General features: G+C 40.0%; 1 protein-coding gene across 3 annotated transcripts in view; it reads right to left on the bottom strand.

Annotated features, from left to right (window-relative positions):
• The window catches only part of PDE4B (phosphodiesterase 4B), a 361,995-nt gene that overhangs the window by 293,236 nt on the left and 47,064 nt on the right, over positions 1-21,695 (bottom strand). For all 3 annotated transcript variants that reach the window (XM_045028054.1, XM_045028055.1, XM_045028057.1), the window contains exon 3: positions 16,085-16,320. In XM_045028054.1, coding sequence (XP_044883989.1) covers positions 16,085-16,320 — 236 coding nt within the window. The remainder of the gene's footprint in view (positions 1-16,084; positions 16,321-21,695) is intronic.

Below are 21,695 nucleotides of genomic sequence, written 5' to 3'. Positions count from 1 at the left end.
GTGCTTTCAAGCAAATCTTACAATACCAAACTTTGGGATCATTTTCAGTAAATTTAATGGGCTCTGCTTGCAACACACACACAAAAGGAAAAGGAATTCCACTACTGTTGAACAAATAAGCAGATTTATATTATAACACTCAAACAAAAACAAACCAAGAAGAACATATAAAATTCCAAGAGCAAGTATAAAATATACTGTACATCAAACAGCAATTTAAGAATCCCAAACCACAACTGATGGTTAATGCAAACAATAGATTTTGACTTAGAATTATTCTATATGATCTATACAGCCATTATAAATCATAATTATTCTATATAGGCTTACAGCCATCATAAAGCAAGAAAGTATTCCAGCCAAGTAAAAGATCCAAAAGCTTTAAAATTGTGATAGCACCAGATGAAGGCTAAATATAGGCAATCAAAACACTTCTGTATATTTTTAGTTTACAAAAAAAAAAATTCAATGACAACTCACAGATAGTATAAGCTTCTCTATAGATATAGAATTACTATTTATAGGGTGAGCTAGCAGTCACCCCTACACTTAGGTTGTCTAATATTTTTCATTATAAATGATTCCTTGTAATCTTTTGATGAGAAGCTACAATACTACCTTTGTTTGCAGCATGCCATTGAAATTCAGCAGAGAAAAAGCCCTGGGGTTAAGGATGTGCCTTTTGCTTGTCCCATGAAATTTTTCAGGTTGTTATGGTTAAGGGTAAGCTGCGCTTTAAACACCTTTTAGTTCCTCTCAAACCGGCCTGGCTTCCTGCAGCTTACTCGGGGTAAAACCGCACAGACTTGTGACACCTGATGGGTGCACTCAAGAAGGACTGAATAGGTCTAAAGTGCATCTTGTCCTGCAGCCATGACAGCGTGATTTGCAGTAAGTGACAGCAGCAAAGACAAGTATTGCCAGAAGTAAAGCAAGAGGGAAAGTGGTTTATGTCCTTTTGGGGAAGAGAGAAGGAAAGGACAGGTAAAGAAAATAAGTTATATACAACGCCCTAAAAAGTGATTAAAAGAAATTTGTGGAGAAAGTGGAAAAGATCTTAAAAAAACAAAAACTTTAAAAGTCGAGGTTGGTTGAGCTGCTGTTTGCTGACAATCAGAGAAGGAATGCTATCCCAACACAGGGTATGGGCTTGAGAGGACCCACCAGATTACCAGAAAAGGGACCACAGGATGATGGAGACAGAGGCCAGTGAGACCCAGCAGGTCTGGAGGAATTTGAGGAGGCCAACTTCCCAGAGGCAGGTGTAGACCACAACTGGAGAGTACGTGGCACATGGAGCAGCAATCAGACACTATTCAGGCTGATTTCCTCAAGTCAAGAGTTGGAGTGGCAAAAACTGCAGCTGGAAATGGAGAAACTTCAGTTTGAAAGAGAGATGCTTGCTGATTGGGACAGATGAACACAAGCATGAGGTTGAGAAATTGAGGAACAAAAGGCCTAATGACCCGGTAAACTAAATGCCAATTCTGCTGGGCGCATAGATGCTAGATTGTTGCACCCATTTAAGGTGTGAGAGGATATTGATGCCTACACCCCATTACCTTTGAGAAGGGTTGTGATTTGAATCAGGTTCCCGCCCCCGCAAAGCAGCTCAATTTTCTGACCCCTTACTAGGGCAAAAGCCAAAGAGACATACAGCCAAATACACTGAGCAGACCTGGGGAATAAGAAAGCTCTGCTCCTTAAATTGACATCTGAGGCTTGCACAAAAAGATTTGGGGGGTGGGGTGCAAAAGCACAAAGATGCAATGTATATATGGAGGTGGCAAACCAGATGGAGGAAAAAATGTGGGGATCACTAACCTAGATGTTTTGTATGAACTCATTGGTTCAGAAAAATTGTATGAGGTGTCCTCCCATGTCTGAGAACGTGGATAAGATCAGAAACCCAAGATCTGTGTATCACAGGCAGATGAGCTTGTTGATAGTGAGGCTGATTCTGAGAAAAAGCCCAAGGCCTAAGCCTGAGACTCAGACGGAGGGACATAAGGGTGCTCACCAGGAAAGGGAAATGAGAAAACCCAAGCAGTGGGGAGTTACTGCTCCAAGCTGGCCCCTGAGGAAAGATATCAGGGATCTCAGGGGCTATACCTGCCAAGGGCCAGGACACAACTGGGTAAACTGCCCAGTGGCCAATTGTCTCAAAATTGGTGCTGTGCAACAGCAGATTAACTTTCTGGCAGCCTCCCCACTGGTGCAGCAGGCTAACCATGTGACTGCAGACACAGTGGGGAAAATAATGTACATTTGAATGAATTCACACTCCCACCCTCTAGGGATATATGTCTTCTTGTACCCTCAGCCAGCTCCCCAAAGGAAATGGGAGGTGCAAAACAATGGGAAAACTATCAATAGAGAAATAGCCCCTGCCTGGATCCAGCCACTCTCACCAAGTGTATTCTTCTAGAACAAAACCTAGGATCAAAGGGTATACCGAAACCTTGCAGATGCTCGCATTGGCAGGAAGGGTTGAGTGAGTTGTCAGAACGCTGACAGTGGCGCACAGAAAGAAAGAGACAGAGTTCCAGCCCAGAGATGGAGGTGAGGGAAACTAAGTTCTTGCTAGGAAAGATTCAGGTGCAGATAAGCGGAAATATGCATATAAGACTCTGTTTTAACCCTTTACTCTGTGTGCTATATAGAACTTCGAGTGAATGAATAAATTCTGCTTTGTTTTGAAGAAGCTGTTTCTGAATCACTTTAATCAGCTCACTGGTACCCAGAGGAAAAGGGCTGAGAGGGATCAAACCTAATTGGGCCTGTTTGATTAACAATTGAAAAACAGGGGGCTGAAGCCCAAAGATCCAGTTTAAGAGCAGTAGAACTACATAGCCTCACACGGAAGGAGAGGCAGGACGCCAGGCCTGTTACCTAAGGGGTGCACTCGAGAGGAACAGAAAGAGGTCAAAAGTGCAGCTTGCCCATGACAGAGGCATTAAAAAAAATCACTATTTCCCATCCTTCATTCAGTGTCCAAGGAATGAATCAGGACTGTGTAGCTAGTGAGGCTGTGATCTGTATGACCCCCTGACTCATTTGCTCTACAAGTTGGAAGGTGGGTAAAGAATAAGACAGAGAACTGCAAGAGAAAGGCAGATTCTCAGGATACCCAGGACTGTGAGTCACCTTGTTACCCCCTGCTTCCAAGGAGACTTGTTTCTGCTGAGCTGGGAGTCAGTTCCCAACACCACCAGCCTGTTGGCCACCCACACTCTCCACTCTGGGCTATGCTAGCCCTTACTTTGCTTTCCAGGTTAATAATGGGTGCAGCCCAGTTCCCAAACCCCTTTGAAGCTTTCACCTATAGTGTTCCGCTCCTTATGCACTGAACACTCACAGAAATACCAGGGGTCTGCTGTCCTCCAGGTAACAGTGTACACATCAGTTTGTATGATTCAATTCAGGATCAGCATCTTGCTTAGCATCACAGCAGTTAGATATATTTATAGTGAAAACAAAGATAAGTTTATTAGCAAAGATTCAAGAAACAGCGAGTAAGGATAATGGAAACAAAGATTACATATAAAACAACATTATTGCATGCTTTCTAGAGATGAAAAACTTAAAAGGCCAGCCTCGTGTCTAAAGAAGTCTTATCTTATCCAAAGGCTTCTGCAGCATTTTCAACCAATGATGGTTGTGATCCTGTTTTCATGAATGTAAACACATTGCACGTTTACCTCCTAGGTGCAGGACAACGGGCTGTCTTCTTTGTTCCCCAAATAGAGTCCAGCAAATCTTTGAAATGTATTTCAGGATAACGTTCTCTTTCCCCTCTGTATTTCTCTAACTGTTAGTTCCTTTCTGCAATTCTTATAACATTCAATTGCATTCAGTTTAGAAGGGTGATGGGAGACCTATTATGTTAGCTTACAACACTTAATTTACATCTCGACAGAGAGAGAGAGAGATGTGAATAAACATCCCTTGTCTGATAGAAAATCTGTTTGTCAACTCTGCTTTGATACAGACTTTAAACACATTTTCAGTTTATATACACAGCTCCTTACATAGTATCCGTACATACATTTCTAACTATTTTAAATGACCAGTGTGATCCTGGCTTTCACGTAAGACCTCACATGGCATTCTTTGGTGAAGTAGAATGTACATACCAGAATCAGGACATTCCTGTAACCCTCTTTGCCAGTTGGCATTAAGGGATTCTTGGCTCACAGCAGTTCTCCTATATGATGTGCACGAAGACACTTAAACCCAAACTTTGGGTGATAGGATTACACAATTAGTGGCTCATTATTTGGATATCCAGATAGAGAGACAGTGGGCCTGATTTTTAGAATTGTTTAGGATTTACAACTGTAACTGAAGTCAATGGGAGCTGTGGATGTTCAGTTCCTATGGAAGTCAGGCACTGTGAGCTGGAGAAATGAGCATGGGTCTGAGAGTCAGGAGGTCTAGAGTTTTAATTATGCCTCTGCCACTGACCCCTTACCTCATCTTAACTCAGGCTAAAACCCCACTGAAGTTAACAGGAGATTTGCCCAAGTGAAGACAGGAAGAATTTTTTAGTAAAAACATTTAATGGTGAGAGGGACAAATGGGTAGAATTCAGTTCTTATTTAAATTAAACACGTCTTGTAATTCTTTTGTGCACATTTTAGGAAATTTGACAACTTTTCCTTCAAGAGGGTAGAGAAACTGGAACAAAGAGAAAAAAAAATCTCAGAGTTAGCTAATACATATTTCCTCCTCCCACCTTTTCACACCTTTTTTAAGTGTTAAAAAATGTAGCTCTTGAAATGACCAAAAAAAAATGAAGATTTTTTTCCCCTCTTGTCAAGCTAGACAGCCCTTCTTATCATGACTAGTTGCTCATTTCATGTCTGGAGATATCAAATCCAAATAGTTCTCTACCTCTGAGAACTTTGTTCCTGTTTCCCACAGAAAGGTCTGTAGAAGAGTAGACAATATAGGGACTGTGTCATAACTATTACATCTTCAGCCTTCACACAGTATATCTGCTCTTACAGTTCACCATGGTTAGCTAACTAGAATCAGAAAATAAGCCTAAGGGAACACCTGAATCCTTCCTTTTAATAAATAAATGCAAAGAGTCCTTTAAAATTTTGTTTTCATATTTTCATAGTTCATTGGATACATCTACCAGCTTAGTAGGAGGGAATGAAAACATCTAGTGATCTCTACTGGAGGGTCTAGCAAAAGAAAATCAAAGGGCCTGATCCTGAAGGGATCTGACCTACTGCAACTCCTATTAATTTCAATGTTCAGTATGAAAGGGCAGTCCCTAAAGGTGTTAGATAGTATTTCAGAATGATTTCCACAAAAGAACAAAGCAATCACTGCACAGATGAAACCCTTTAAGTCTGTATCCAGCTCTAAAACAATTCAATATTCTCTACATCTAGCTTGTTGTCAAGGAGACTTGTGGTAATCACAGTAATTCTCTTTTCAAAGCTAAACTATCATTTATATTGTCCAGAAACAGTGCACTGTAATTAAAAACCATTTCCCCCATAGAGTGCATTAGATGTTATAAAGAGTATTCTTGACCTCCTTTTTTAAGATGAGTGCATGCCCCAAAGAACTGCAGCACAGGCTTTTGAAGTACAAGATCTGTATTTAATCAAAATGATTAAACTTGTGTTCTCAGAAGTCTTATGTACAGACAAATTAAAGCTCTACAGCAGCTAATGATATCATAATTACAAGAAAAAAACTAGACGTTTACATAAAGCCTATAGGCATTTACATTTAAATATTTTAAATGCTGTAAATACACAGATAAAAATCACAGACATTCAAAAAATAATCTTTTTTTTTTTTTGGTTTTTATAGTGGCATCTATCACCACAATATCAGAGCACCTATTAGATCAACTAGCCTATTCCCCCAGCCATTATAAGATTACTCTCTAAATATATTTTCTAGTTCTTGTACAGTTCAGTTTGAAATTATCTAAACAGTGGGATGCCCACCATTTCTCCAGGAGGTTATTCCAGTTTAAACAGATAAAACCATTAGAAACATTTCCCCCAAAAAAGTCAGCATACATTTTTCTGATCTTTATTGTACCCCATTAGTCCTAGTTATAGCTTTATACTTCCATAAACAATTCTTCTCCTCCTCAACTATTTGTACACAGTTATGATTGACACACACCTCCTGCTTAGTTCTCCAGACTGGCTATACATAATTAGGCCTTTTAATCTTTCTTCACAGAACAATACCTCCAGCTTCTTAGTAATTTTAGCTTCCTCCATTCATCCAGGAATGAATTCTAATTTATCAGCTTCTTGCTGGTATGGAGGTGTCTAGAACTGGATGCAGTATTCTTCTGAATGTGTGGTCTTACTAGTCTCTGCCGTCCAACATCCTGTTGGCTTATTTTACTGATGCACATAACTTACTGTCTGCTGTCATCACCTGGAGAACAATTTAAAGTACTACAATCAATGGATTTCTTGACACTGCAGATGGCATTAGGATTTATCAATGTATTTTTCCTTGTAATCCTGTACTCCTGGTACACTGCAAATTCCCATGAAATATAGGATCAGACCCTTAACATATTGTCTCTGGATCTTGACCTCAGCCGAAGTGATAAAAATACTTACAAGTTAGAAGCTTCAGAGTGACCAAAGCAGGAGAAAGTGTCATTGCTGGATGAGTAACAATAGCATACAGACACACACACAGCACCACTTAATTTTGCCGATTCATTAAGATTTTGGTAAAAGCCTGTATAAAACCAGAAAGTTCAAAAGAGCTTTAAATCCTGATAAATTTGCAGCGTTCTTTGACTGATAAGGAATAGCAAGAATCACTGGCTCAAGGAGGAATTCAATCCTGTGAACTGTTAAAACCCACCAACTCCCACTGAAGTGACTTTCCTTCAACTGCCATGAAGCAACTGAGGATTTAACAGGATTGGGCCATTAATGCCATACGTATTTCAACAGATCTTTTTGAACTACAGTTTAAATGGCTTTACAGAATCTTTATCCTACCAAATATATTTAGTCTATATTACATTTAATGCTAATAGTGTGATCTCTTCTCAGAAATATGCTCATAATAGATTATATTCATGTGGCTTGGGATGGGCCTTATGTACACGTTATTGGCCCAATATATTTACTCAACTTGATAAAATTAACACAACTCTACTTATATGGGCCTGGTTCTCCACTCATTTACCCTGGTATAACTTTATCAAAGTAAACTGAATTACACAAGTGTAAAACTGGTGTAAGATCAGAATCAGGCTCTATGTTCAAATCTAACTAGGCAGATAGTCTCAAACTACAGGGTAAAAGAATTATTTTGGCTGTTTTGACTGAAGATGGAAAGATTATTCTTTCCCTGCTTGCTCTTTCATCTTGCCTTGATTTATTACTTCAGTTTCAGTAATGAAAAATAGACAAGGACATCTGAATATAATTTAACAATTCTTATGAAATATGGACAAAATTTATGCATGTACTGCCTAAAAGGCTCTTAAATTTAGAATGGAGTTTGAAGATCCAACCCCTGAATACTCTATTCCATGCATGATTTGTGCACACAGTTTCATGTGTGTATTACCTTAGAGTCTGCATACACATTATTTTGTTTGCAAATAGCTTAGATTTTCTTGATTTTATTGCCTTTCAGTCATTGTCTGTTAATTGTTTACAGTTCATGTCATAATACAGTACCATGTTAATGAAACACGTGTTCTATGTGATTTTATATTCTAAATAGTGTTAGACATGGTATAGGGGAATATTAAATACATATAACTCCTGGTGCAATAATTTAGTGATCATAGGGTAAGCAATGACAAGGCAACTTTCTGAAGTTATTCTGGGCTTTGTGTACATACTGGAACTAAAATTTAGGGTAACCCAAGAAAGAATAATGACAGAAAATAAACTTTAAAATATTATCAATCATGTCCTTTTTTCCTTCTTCTCCCATAAAAATGTACCCTATTTTTGACCTCTCAAACTTTTCTTTTTATAAACTACAGTGTTGACAAAGACATATTGACATTTCAGCTACAGACAGACCGCATCATGAGTTACTCCACGCCACAATCTCGACATTGCAGATGGACTACTGTCATGACAGAAGCAGATTTTAAGACAATTTAGCTAACCAACAATAAGAAACTTGGAAAGTCAAAAAAAGAAAAAGTACTAAATCTGCTGTAATCTCTGTCAACATGTGAGAGCCTGTGAAGAGTGCAGTAATGCACAGTATCCTATAAAATGCATGACAACTTTAAAATCCCTGCTAAAACTTAATCACATATAGCAGAATTAACCCTTACTGAATGCTAGCTGGTTTGTTTGCGCCCTATTGGGATTGTCAGGTACTGCAGTTGCTTAAACCAACTACTTTCTGTCTCAGCATACACATCCATATAATTTCAGTCATGAAGTATTCTTGGAACTGTGCTTAGGTTTTCAAGTACAAGGAGACAAATTTGCTTTTCTTTATCCACTGATTTATTCTCATGGCTTTGGATGTCTTTGGAACCCCTTGCTGGAATTATGTTCTTGTGAATCATTTCAGCCCACCCATTACTCTCCTTTAAAGTTAGCACACATAGATAACTACCCACTACCAGATAGTGAAAAAAGTTATATTTCCAAGATGTGACGTCCAAATATTTCTACTAAATTCTTCTTGGCACACTAACAAATGAATTACAATACTATATACAAACTCTCTAACCACCTTTCAGTTTAAAAGTCAATACACTAGACAGGGATATTTGTCATCTTGCTCTCTTTTAGCTATACTCAACATAGAACCCTAAACTCTGATATACTTTACAAAAGGAGATCAGAATGAGCCCAAATTTAACAGTGCAAGGAAAAATGCAAGACTCATCTTTTCACAATGGCTTCAGCAATGATAGCGTAAAGGAGATGCAGCACTTCTCATGGAAGAAAAAGCAAAAAACAAAAAAAACATTAAGTATGATGTGTAAACTGATGAAGTATCAGAGGGGTAGCCGTGTTAGTCTGGATCATGCATCCGAAGAAGTGGGTATTCACCCACGAAAGCTCATGCTCCAAAACTTCTGTTAGTCTATAAGGTGCCACAGGATTCTTTGCTGCCTAAACTGATGAAATGGCTCTGCAGAAACAAAATACAGATAACACTCAGCCAGGGTTTTCCCCTAGGGTTAAGTTACCCAGACCTCTAATCAAATTAAAATAGAGAGGGGAAAACCAAAAAAAAAACCCCAGACAGACAATCAAAGACCTTCAGCCTTCTATTCAAAGGAATCTTTTGACCATGGGTGTGGGACTCTGCCTTCCCTTCTGCCTTTCAAGCAGCTAATCTGAACATCTGTGGAAGAGAAGGAGAAACCTGAACCGAAGTTACTGTGTTCAGTAAGGACCAGTTGTTGCCCCTGTACCCTGTCACACCTCCACCAAAACCAGAGGCTGATCTAGGCGTAGAGAACAAAGTCCTTTCTGGAATTATGTATGAGTTTCTATAGTTGCCTAGATACTACAGTGACTGACACCTTAAAATGTTTTTATAAATGAGACAGATAACATACTAGATAATCAGAGCAATGAAGTATACGCACTGGTACCAAAAGTGAACTATCATGCCTATGAGATCACCAGGAAGATATTTGTCATAACTTAACAGTCACTACAAAAAATATGACTAGTTACAATGAATAATAAGCAAATGAAGTGAAAACATCTTCATTAAGACTGACTGACTCACCTTTCGTGTCATAAGCCCACCACCTAATAATGAGCTGTCCCATAACACTCTTGTTGTTTTTACAAGTACAGATATGGATTACACAAAATCCAGGTATAGTAGTTTCTGAACAGGTCTTATTGATTTGTCTACTCTGCAAAATGTCTCCAATGTACAAGTCTATACCTCGTAAGAACTGTTTGAAGTAAAATGCATCTTTAAATATTTGTACTGGTAGCATAGATAAGAAATACTCTCTGTTTAGTCTTTGGACTATTTCTTTCTAAATTGGAGTCTAAAATTATTTGATTGTGTCCCTTTAATTGTAGTGCTCTTTTGCTCAGCTTCCTCAACTGGCTCTATATTATTTTGGTTCCTCTTTGCCTATATGCTTTGCCCCACAAAATGGTACAAACCTCCTTTGCAGACTCCATCTCACTGTTAATCAGCCTGTCCAAAACCTACCTATAAAAAAACCTCCTCTCTCCCCTCTTTGTGGATCGCCATTAATCCCTACTTCCACTTTCTCCTGCATACTCCACCACTGTGCAGAAAGGTCTAATCAGGGCAGCCTTTGATTCAAAGACAATCAGACACCTCATTAAAGTGAAGGTGTGTGCCAAGCACACACTGATCCTTGGTGTTGCACACTTGCTTTCAGCACACTGACGGTGAAGAGTGAAACTGGGTGAAAGGAGCTCTGGTGTGAGCAGCCACACTAAAAGCTATACCCAAGTTACTGTGTCCTCACTGATGCTGCACTAGGACTTCTGGGGACATATCCATGGTTGTTTGTGCTGTGTTAAGCTGAGGGGCTATAGGATTCTTTCCTAGTGAATCGTGGGGACCTTGTCTGTCCCTCTGGGCTCACAGGGGAAATTGTGGGAAGGCACAGGAGGATTATCAGCACGCAAGTGATTTAGCCGGCATCCTGACTGAAAAATGGGCAGGTTACCAGTCTGAATTAAAGCCTCACTTGGGCTTTAGCCAATAACCCAAAGTGAGCCAGCTAGCCCACGTTCAAAGCACCACTAAACCCAAGTGAGAGGTTTTTGCATGTGTGGACAGAAGTATTTGAGGCAACCCAAAAGTAGGAGCCCAACTTAACTCTCCAGTGAAGACATAACCTCGCTGTTCCTGTCCCCTGCCTGAAATGTATACTTTTACGGTGCGGAGAAAACGAATAAGAGAGTTATTTACTCCTTCACATAACACAAGAACCAGGAGTCATCCAATGGAATTAATAGGCAGCAAGTTTAAAGCAAACAGAAGGAAATATTTCTTCACACAATACACAGTCAACCTGTGAACCTCATTGCCAGGGGATGTTGTGAAGGCCAAAACTATAATGGGGTTCAAAAAAGAACTAGATAAGTTCATGGAGGACAGGTCCAACAATGGCTATTAGCCAAGATAGTCAGGTATGCAACTCCATGCTCTGTGTGTCCCTACCCTCTGATTGCCAGAAGCTGGGAGGGATGACAGGGGATGGATCACTCAACAACTGCCTGTTCTGTTCATTCCCTCTGAAGCACCTGGCATTGGCCACTGTCAGAAGACAGGATACTGGGCTAGATGGACCATTGGTCTTATCCAGTATGGCCGTTCTTATTTTTTATCTGAGAAAATCCTTAATCTAAAGTACTAGTCCTGAAGTGCACAGAATTCAGTGTTCTTAATACTAACTACAGGTTAGTTCAGGCATTTACCCTCTTTTTGTCCAATTACTCTGCAACTTCAACTAGGTTTTACTATATTCAATGTCCCTGAAGCCAGCTCCCCTACTAGACTTCATCCAGACAAAAGAGCGTGTCCTCTATCCATCCATTGCCTTTAACTATCATCTGCAGCAAACCCATATGAAGTCCTTTGACCAAGGTCCTCTATGTTTACATTTCTAAGCAGAGTTTCATTTTGAGTACTCCATTTCATAAACTCCTTTGCCACAGCATCAACCAACTCACTATTGTGTAAAGGTAACTCTAACCATATTGAATAAAAGTCATTTCAAATCTGCCCACCTTATTCTTTTGAGGATTGTGAAGACACAAAAGGTGTGAGTACGGAAGCTAAGTTCAGTGAATAATCTTGGCAAACAATTTCTGGAGTCTATGGGCCCATAATCATAATATTTCGTGGGATATAAACTGGATTAGCCACCCCTAACAAATTGAAGGTGTGTTCTGATAAAACACTCTTGCTGCTGCACATCCCGTCTCCCAGTAACTGAGCTGCCTTATTCCAGTCATTGAACCAGACTGTGAACTCAAGTTTGAGAATTTTCTCAAAAAAGAAAGATTGCTTCTTTCCTACTTCCTAGGACTGAGACCCTGAAGAGCTTAGACTTATTAGCCCCCTAGAGTTAACATTGTGAACACACTTGTGCAGAGGAAGGGCTGAATTTCTGCCTGTGGCTTCCGAATTTTCACTTAAGCTCTCTGAAGGGCTAGGGCTCACAATGGAAGCCTGAGACATTTTACTCTGGGACTGCACACTATACTATATGAGGCAATCAAGACCACAGAACTACTAACAGAACACCAATGATTAGAACCCGGTCAGAAAATGGGGAAAAAAATGTGAACATCAAACCTGTCATTATAGACATAAAGCTGGGGCCTAGCTCTAAAAAGGTGAGAGAGGAGGAAAGGTTCTCCTGAAACAATAGTTGCTTGTTGGGAATCAGAGTTCTGAATCATGAACATTAACATTTAAATGCAGCAGCACCACTGTTTCTCTTAGGACTCTACACGGGTATTTAAAATACAAGTTGGAAATAAGAAGCCAGCGATTTTTCAGTCACCTATTAGAAGAGAGTTTTTTTTTTAATTATTGGCATGTTAATGCTAATTACAAACTTTTTCTATAGGTTTATCGTTCTAGAAGAAAAGCAGATGTTACGATACCACACAGATAAGTGTATACATCAATTTTACTGTATTAGAAGAAAGGTGCAGCAATGCCCCCTTGTGTTGTAAAGAGAACTGATCAGGAATTAATGATAATTCTTTATAGTTTTCTTGGTCTTAAATCATCTATTAACAGTGCTCTGAGCCCAAGATTAATTCATTCTTAAAAACAACACATATGAATAGTCTCCCCATTCTCTTTCGAACAAAGTTATAAGTTGTTATAAATGCATCATATGGGACAAACCTTCACAGTCAACAGCCTCAATCCATCTGAAATCAGAAAGCTGGTTTCTAGTAACTTTGTCCCATTATTACTCAACCAACTGTGATTCTTGAGCGAAAATTCCTTGGAACACCCAATTCCATTCTGTATTGCTCCTGTATTACCACTCCTCAGTTTGGAGAGTAACTCCATGTTCAGAATGGCAACTGGGCTTTGATGAAAGATGTTGGGTAACCGCACTAAGCATGCTTATGGATTGCTCTAAATATGATTATTAGAGATGAACCCAAATTGAAACTCCAGTTCTGAACAACTTTGGACTTTATGAAGTTTAGACCTAGGTACACACTTTCAGATCCAAATATGAATTCTGCAGCTGGAACTCAAAATCTACAGTGTGCTGACTCAAAACCCTGGATCCAAAACAAACGTGAACTCTGAAAAAGTTATGATTTAGAGATCAGATCCATCTCTAGGTTTAATGCAGGGTAGTTTCTTCCTCATCTAAACAGCTGCGACCCTGTGCACTATGTTGCAACACCACTTGGGTTTGGCCGATCCACCCCTCTGCAGATATAGGCAGAGGGGTGGATGGGCCAAATCTGAGCGACACTGCAACTCTATGTTACAGGCTGCAATGCCCGAAGCAGGGAGCTGGCTGGGCTCGTTCTCCAACTGCTGCCCTTCAAACACACCTTTCAGCACCCCCACTATACTGATGTGCATGCTAATGTAGCAAAAAAAATGTTATTTGGTGACTTTTCTGCAACTTATTTCATCCCCGCACCTCTGCCGTAAAATCTACTAAAAATTTCCATGCCAAAATTGCAGTCTTAACCATGAGCGTGACCATTTTGCTTGTAGATTGTACCCATTTGGCCATTCTTCATCTTTCTTTCTTGTCTTTTTTTCCACTTACAAGCTCTTTAGGGCAGGGATTTTTTTTTTATATTTCTATAGAATTTAGAACACTGTGCTAAGTGATAAATTATTCAAGATAATTAATAATACCACCTGTAACTGCAAGGGTTGTTCCTTTCTAGTTAATACTTACTTTAAATTTTGAAAACAAAAGGCTGCATTGCATTTCTCCAGAAAATAATGTGTTGTTCTGAATTTTAATAAGAAACACACAACAACATTAGAAGTGATTATATTCAAAGGCATTTGCTAGTGCAGTATGTTAGTGAACTCAGTTAAGACAACAAGGCTTATATGAGAAGAATGTGACAGACAGGTACCATTATTTAGCTCCAGGTACTTATTATTCTGGTTGTCGTAGCACTAATAATCTTTTTTTTTTTTGCCCACTCTTATTTAAGCTGAATGCGTGAAATTCAACCCTGATATAAGGTACAACATCCCATTGACTACTATGTGAGCTCCAACTAAGGTAGAGCCTGAGTTTGATCCAGTATGATTTATGCATCTTACTCTGACCCTACGTTGAAAAGGTTTCAAGTACTAGACAACATAGAATGTATATGCTGTGAAATCAAAGTATATTTCCTCTTTCCTAGAGTAATAATAAGTTGTACAGATGAAAGGAGGTTGGATAAAGGAGAGAGGAGGTGCTACAGCAGAGTGCATTAAGAATCATGGGAAATTATGCCTGTGGTTTCAATGCCTTTCAAATAAATTTGTAAAGCACACAGTGCTGGGATTTATTCTTTTATATTTCTACCGACTAAATCATTGGTTTACCAACATTAGATTTATCAAAACCTATAAGATATTTTCATTTTCAGTGTTGCCTTTGAGGATCTTCCACAAGACCCAGAGACTTTGCATTTGAAAACAAAATATTTTGTGTGTATATAGTGTGGTGGTTGGAGAATTAACAACCTTTCACTCTTTGGCTGAGACCAAGTACAGAAAGTTTGATGTACTTTCTCAAAAATGTTTGAGCATGTTGAAAAAGGGCTTTATAATGGAAGTGGAGTTGCAATAATGGGTAGATGAACCATTGATAGTTCAATTTGTAAGGTAGAGCAGAGAAACATCCCCTGCAGCTCCATGTGAAGGCTTAGATTCTATAATCCTCCTTGACTCACACTTTTGCAAAACTGAAAGCTATAATATACACTCCAGAATAGGCCAACGGTTTTCATTAGACATCAACATTTCTAACCCATCTATGTTTTAAGTTAGATATTAAAAATGAGTAACTCTATGTGAATATCGCAGGGTACAGGGTACTCCCCCATACTGGAACTCAGTGGGTAAATGAGCAATATAAAAAACAAAAAAAAGGAAAACAGAAAGTAAACAGAGGTCAGAAATAAATCTGAATGTAAGAAGCTCAGCTGGCTTTAAAACTAACTCAAAAACACATCGATTTCATGACTGACTCAGACTCCTGACACATCTCTAGTATATCTATACAGCTCATTATGGACATTTCCAGTGGTCAGTCTTCCTTTCCTGAATATCATTAGGGAGCAGCTATGAGACTTGAGACCACAATCCTCCTTCATGGGAGGCTTTGACAGCTGTCCTGGGATATTCTCATACATTATTCCTCCACCTTACCAAGGAGTTAGAGCACATCCTTTCAATCTCAAGCCTGGTTCTAGCTAAGTAGAGTCACCTACTTAGTTTGATATCTACCTCCCAACAGAGATTTTTGTCAGTTACATAACTAATAAAGCATTAATTTATAATAGTTTCCAGAGTGATATGCCTCCCCTCGCAACTTCCCATCACATGACTAGATTCTAAATCTAGACAGGAGGCTGTAAAGGTAAGAGGCTTTGACCCAGGGTGACTTTAATTTTATATTCCATTGACAAGTTCACTAATGTTGGATTTCAAAGTCTCTTAAGATACCTCAAAATCAGAAAGATCCTACTGCTTCCATGAATAACCTCTGTAGGTCATTTCTATCACACATCAGACAATTCTGCACTTACGTATTTATAAGCATTTTGAACTACTCCTTTAATTTTTAACCAAAGGAAAACTTTTACATTTGTTCAGACTACGGAGTGTAATATAAGTTAGTAATTTCATCAGTGTTCACCACTACAAAGTCAAAATTCCTCACTGTCGTACTTCAGTTATTTCCTAATCTACTTGAGATACCATAATGTGCTACTGGTTGGTAAATGCTGACTTTAGTATTTTAACCACTATATCCCTCCCCTGCCCATTTATTGAGTAACATCTTGAGGGCTTGTTCAAAAAAAATAAAAAATAAAAACAATTTTAAGAATCTGAAACAATTTACCTGTCCTGGTAAGTGGTGATGGCAATACTCGGTGGCGTCAGCAAAGGCAAAGTTGTTGGTCTAGAGAGGATGTCTCTGTCGGGTGTCTTAGCTCTTTCACTTTGTCTGTGGGACAATGGTGGTAACTGCAAATTACATGAGCAACACCTTCTTCCTCTCCAGAGATCTATGCCGAGCATATTACTTGATGTACTATAAGACTTGCTCAGGCCACATTCTAAGTAATCTTTAGCAATCTGAAAAAGAAAGAAAAATGTCATTGAAGTTATGCAAATACATTTTTTCACAAAGAAAGAATATCAGCAATTAATTTACTTTCATAAATATTTAGCATTTGAGAGAGTTGAACTACTCACAAAAGAAATCTTTATTCTTAGCTTCTGGAAAAATTTTACTACTACCATATTACAAAGTTTTGTGATTGTTTGCAAATTCACCGCGGTGAATTTAATAATATTTACAAATTGGAATCAATCCTCCAGTTCTGCAAACTGAAGTTAAGCAGGAATGATCCCCAGCTGAATAGTCCACATTACATGGCAAACTTTGAAAATTTAAACTTTTCCTATGAATAGTCCATTTAGCATTCATCCAAAATACCACTCCTCTCTCACACATCACACATTCATGACTTGCCTGTTAGCTCCCTTTTCTGTGAATCATCACAGCTCATCAGGTTTTTGCCCTATTCATACCAACTGGTGAAGAGAGAGACCTCAGAGTTGGTGCTATGATATAGTCTGAATCATCCAAGATCTACTACTTGGGACAAATTCCCAGCTGAGGTACCTTAAATGATGTGGACAGCTCTAAAGAGAAAGTGTCTGATCAGCCAAGTAGTTTTGTTCTCAAACTTCTACTGGTTTTATTCCAACACATCACCTGTCCTGGAAGGTAGCTCCCATTCCTCCCACAGCCGAGCCAGAAGTACTTCTGTGTTAGAGATCAGCCTGAACCTTACAGTTCAGATCTGGCTCAAAATCTGGAACACCTCAAAAGTTCCAGGGCATCCTGACCTGAGGTTTTGATTCAATAAATCATAAATGGAACCAACTGCAAAATGTGGAATAGAGGTTCAAATTCTGAACCTTTCCAATGTTAAGGAGTATTTAGAGCTAAGACTTTGGTTCACATCCATCTGTACTTCTTATAAACTTTGAGGAAAACAAGTCAGATGATGCTATTCCCCTATATACAGAAACTGACTGTACTTGGCCTGCAAGAGACTTCCTTTTCACCATATCAGTAAGTTCCACTAAGATTTTTCAATTTCCAGTTCAGAAGGCAAAGACATGCACTATACACAAAGTCTGTGGTAGCTAATTGTTCTGTGAAATCTTCACATCTAAAGTGAAAGGCAATCACATAATCACACCTGGCCAAAAACGTGAATTGTTTTAATGAAGGAATCGCTTTACCGAAGACATAATCAACAGTATATGCCACCATACACAAGACATCATCTCAAAGTTTCCAGCCATCTCTTCCAGTATCTAATTTTCTGCATGATCAGCTTCTTAAGATTCTATGAAGCAGTGTGCATGATCAATGCTCATGGTAACTGTAGCCTGCCAGGCACTCTGACTTATATTAAACACAAAGTGCTCTTAACATGCCTTTCTTGACTGTTCAATTCTTACTCTCAGAAGGGTGTTAGTGGGCAATTGCTCTTCCTCCTGGAGTGTACTTTCACGTTGGGTCCATCTTCTCTCTCCTCTTGTTTAACATCTAGATAGGGCCATAGAGACTTAGTGGGGAAACATTGTCTGTGGTGTTTTCAGGATGCTCTATGCCTCCGTTTTATCCAACAACCAGCACAGTCAATTGTCTCAACCAGCGTCTGGTTCAGATGGGGTAAGGATGAGAGAAAACAGGCTGATCCTCAAGTTGCATAAATCTGCAGCAATGTTGAGGCAACATGGAAATATGGCATTGGTTATATCTGCACCTTCATCTGAAGGTGTAGACCTGCCTTTTGTTACTCAAGTTAACAATATAGTTGAATTTCCAGCTATCGTTAGAAAAATCAGAGTAGCCCACCCCTGATCTGCAACAGCCCAGGATATTTTGACCATTTGTTTCAGATGTGGCCCTCAATACCCTCACCCTTATAATTGTCACCTTGAGATTAGAGGACTACAATGTGCTTTACAGAGTGCTACACCAGGAGCTGAAACTGGGGCAGAATTTGACAGTCTGTTTGTTAAGTGGTATATCTGTCAAAACCAAGGCAAGGAAGGTTATGTCTAGTGGCTGGAGCAGTGGTGGTTGTGCCCAGGGGTCAGAACCAAGGGTTGGAGCTGGAACCAGGAGTCAAGAGCAGGGCTGGAAGACGACAACAGCAGGGCTGGGAGCTAGGCTGGACCCAGAACAAGGCTGGAGCAGGCCAGAGACAAGACTAGAGCAAGAGCGGGGCTGAAACAGGCTGAGGCCAGTGGAATCTGTCACCACTATCAAGCAGAGCAGAGTTCCAAGTCATGAAGTGACGTTGAGCAGAATAGGCTGTTGTTTCTCCTGTGAACCTTACATACCTGCTCTGAGAGTCACCAGAGCAGCCCCAAGCATGTGGACTGGCTGGAGCCCAACACAGGAATAACTCATCCCCATATGAGGCTTATTCAGGCTGTAGTCCAAGGATGACTCATCACCTCATAATATCTACCATGAACATACTGGTCCCAGGATGCAACAGATCCCATCCTGGCTAATTCCTTTAGGAACACTGATGATGGCTGCCAGTGCAGCTATTTCTAAAGGACAATACAACACATTTTAAATGGAGTAGACTCCAAGAGTGTTAACAATCTAGTTAAAAGGTGTGAAGTTGTATCACTTGTTTTAGAAAGCGATACTCCAATATCCTACTTGCCCAGTTATGCACCCTTCAAAACTTGCACTCAAAGTTAATAGTGCTTCAAATTCAATATGTTGAGAAAAGCAAGTTATTCCCGAGATAGCTTCATAATGCTGGCAGCTCTTAGACTAAAAGTTTGACAGTGTGTGAAAGAAAGAGACAGGCCTTTTATAAGAACCCAAAGAAACACATGTTGCTACAGTTATACATAGGTCTCTACCAAATTCACAGTTTATTTTGGTCACTTTCATGGTCATAGGATTTTAAAAATCGTAAATGTCATGATTCCAGCTATTTACGTTTGAAAATTCACAGTGGTGTAATTTTAGGGGTCCTAACCCAAAACAAAACAAGGTTATTGTAGGGGGGGTTGCAGTACTGCTACCCTTACTTCTGCGCTGCTGCTGATGGCAGCGGTGCCTTCAGAGCTGGGCAGCTAGAGCAGCAGCAGTGGCTAGCCAGGAGCCCAGCCCTGAAGGCAGAGCTGCCGCCAGCAGCAGCACAAAAATAAGGATGGCATGGTATGGTATTGCCACCCTTACTTCTGCGTTGTTGTTGGTGGTGGCTCTGCCTTCTGGCCCGGAGCCCCTGTCAACTGCCACCAGTCTCCAGCCACCCAGCTCTGAAGGCAGCGCAGAAGTAAGGGTGGCAATCCTGCAACCCTTCCCTAAAACAACTTTGTGACCGCCCCCCGCAACTCCCTTTTGGGTCAGGACCCCTAATTTGAGAAACACTGGTCTCCCCCAAGAAATCTGTATAGCATAGGGTAAGAGCACACAAAAGACCAGCTTCTACAGGGGGAAACCAGATTTCACGGTCCATGATGCATTTTTCATGGAATTTGGTAGGGCCCTGGTTATACACTGATCTCTCCCCCAACAGTATAAATTTAAAAAACAAAACCAAGAACAATTCACTGATCTTATCACAGATAATGAGTCTCACTGATGAGTGACACAGGACATCCCTACAAGAGGCTGCCTGGAAGCTTTTTATGGAATTGGAGTTGTTAATGCCCTAAGTGACCTCTGATGGCATGTGAAGGATTCAGATTGTTTCAGAATTATCTTGCTAACACAGAGAAAAGGAGCAGCTAAAATAGGGTAGAACCAACTGTTACACTAAATAGAAATGCTACAGCAAGAATGTAAATTAGTTATGTATGCAATGTAGGCAATATGCTGTTATATCTGAGCAATCCAGGCACCATCACCCCAGCACTTCTTGACTATACTGATAAATTAGGAGCCATTTCAGAAAACAAAGTCAAGATAAAAATGAAATGCACAATCTCAGCCAATGCCACCTGCTACTTGTTTCAGATCATATTTTAAAAACTAGAAATTTAAATCTATTCATGTTCTCAAACACTTAGGTCAGATTCTGCCATCTTCACCTTGAGTAGTACTTTACTCCACAAGTAGTCCATCTGAACTCAATGGGACTCTTAACAGATTAAGGAATGGCATTCACATAAAGATAGGAGAATTTGAAATGTTATTCCTGTTAATTTATTTACAAGATATGTTTAAAATACATCTACAACTTGTATTTGACTATGAATTTCAGCTTAAATAGATTGGATCAAATGTTCCTCCCTCTGAGGAGAAAGTTAATATAAGAAAGATGAACTTCTTAGCGGGGCCGGCTCCAGGCACCCACTAAAGAAGCAGGTGCTTGGGTTGGCCAATACCAAGGGGCGGCCCTCCGGCCGCTATAGGGGCGGCAAGTCCGGGCCTTTGGCAATTCGGCGGCGGGTCCCTCGGTCCCTCTCGGAGCGAAGGACACGCCGCTGAATTGCCGCCGAAGAGTGGAGCAGCACGATTGCACTGCCACGGCTTGCCCTTTTTTTTTTTTTTTTTTTTTTTTGCTGCTTGGGGTGGCAGAAAACCTGGAGCCGGCCCTACTTCTTACAATTGTTTTACTGATAGCTATACAGCCTTGCCTTCTGACATTTGTCAACTGAACTTTGGACAAATAAAAACAACAGGCATGTGGGTCCCGGAGCCTGAAACCCTCACTCACATGATGTAAGAGGCTTGATGTAAAGTTGGGGAATTTAAACCACATAGAATATTCTCAACTAAACTATTAATTTAAGAATTTAAAAAAAAAAGCTGCAGAAATATAATACCTTTCTCCCCTCGAAAGACAAATTTAAATTCCCCAACTTTACATCAAGCCTCAGTTAACTTATCCAGCAAAAGTCACCAAAACAGATAGATATTTCCTTCTACAAACCATAAAGGTTCATTGTTGGGTGTACATTTAAAATGTATTGCGCTAAATACATTTTATAAAATAGGAATTCCAATAGAGCAAAATGGCCAAGATTTCATTTTTAAATGGGCGGCTAAAGTTAAATTCCTACATTAATCTTTTTATAGTTGCCTAGTTGTACGCAGTTTCACCTATAATAATTTAATGAGAGATTTGCAAATAACTATAGCTGGATGAAAATTTTGATGGAAACTGGGCAGGCAGGTGGTCTCCTGGAATCCACGGTTCCTGAGGGTCCCCAGTTTACTGGCAACCAGACATGCTCCCCTGCTTGCTTCCCAGCAGCGCAACAAGCTGGCAGACTGGGCTCCCCTGATCCCCCAGCTGGTGGGCTGCCAGGCTCACCAGACTGGTCTGCTCCTCACTTGACTGGCTCACCAAGCTATCCTGGCAGTCCACTCTCCCTGAGCTACTCAGTGGCCATGCACCTGGCTGACTCCCTGGACAGCTAGCTCCTGGCTGCCCACCTCCCCAGCC

The sequence above is a fragment of the Mauremys mutica genome, chromosome 8 (genome assembly GCF_020497125.1).
Source record: "Mauremys mutica isolate MM-2020 ecotype Southern chromosome 8, ASM2049712v1, whole genome shotgun sequence".
NCBI classification, from domain to species: domain Eukaryota; kingdom Metazoa; phylum Chordata; order Testudines; family Geoemydidae; genus Mauremys; species Mauremys mutica.
Note: the sequence above shows the minus strand (reverse complement) of the source record. Positions and strands in the feature narration are given on the sequence as shown.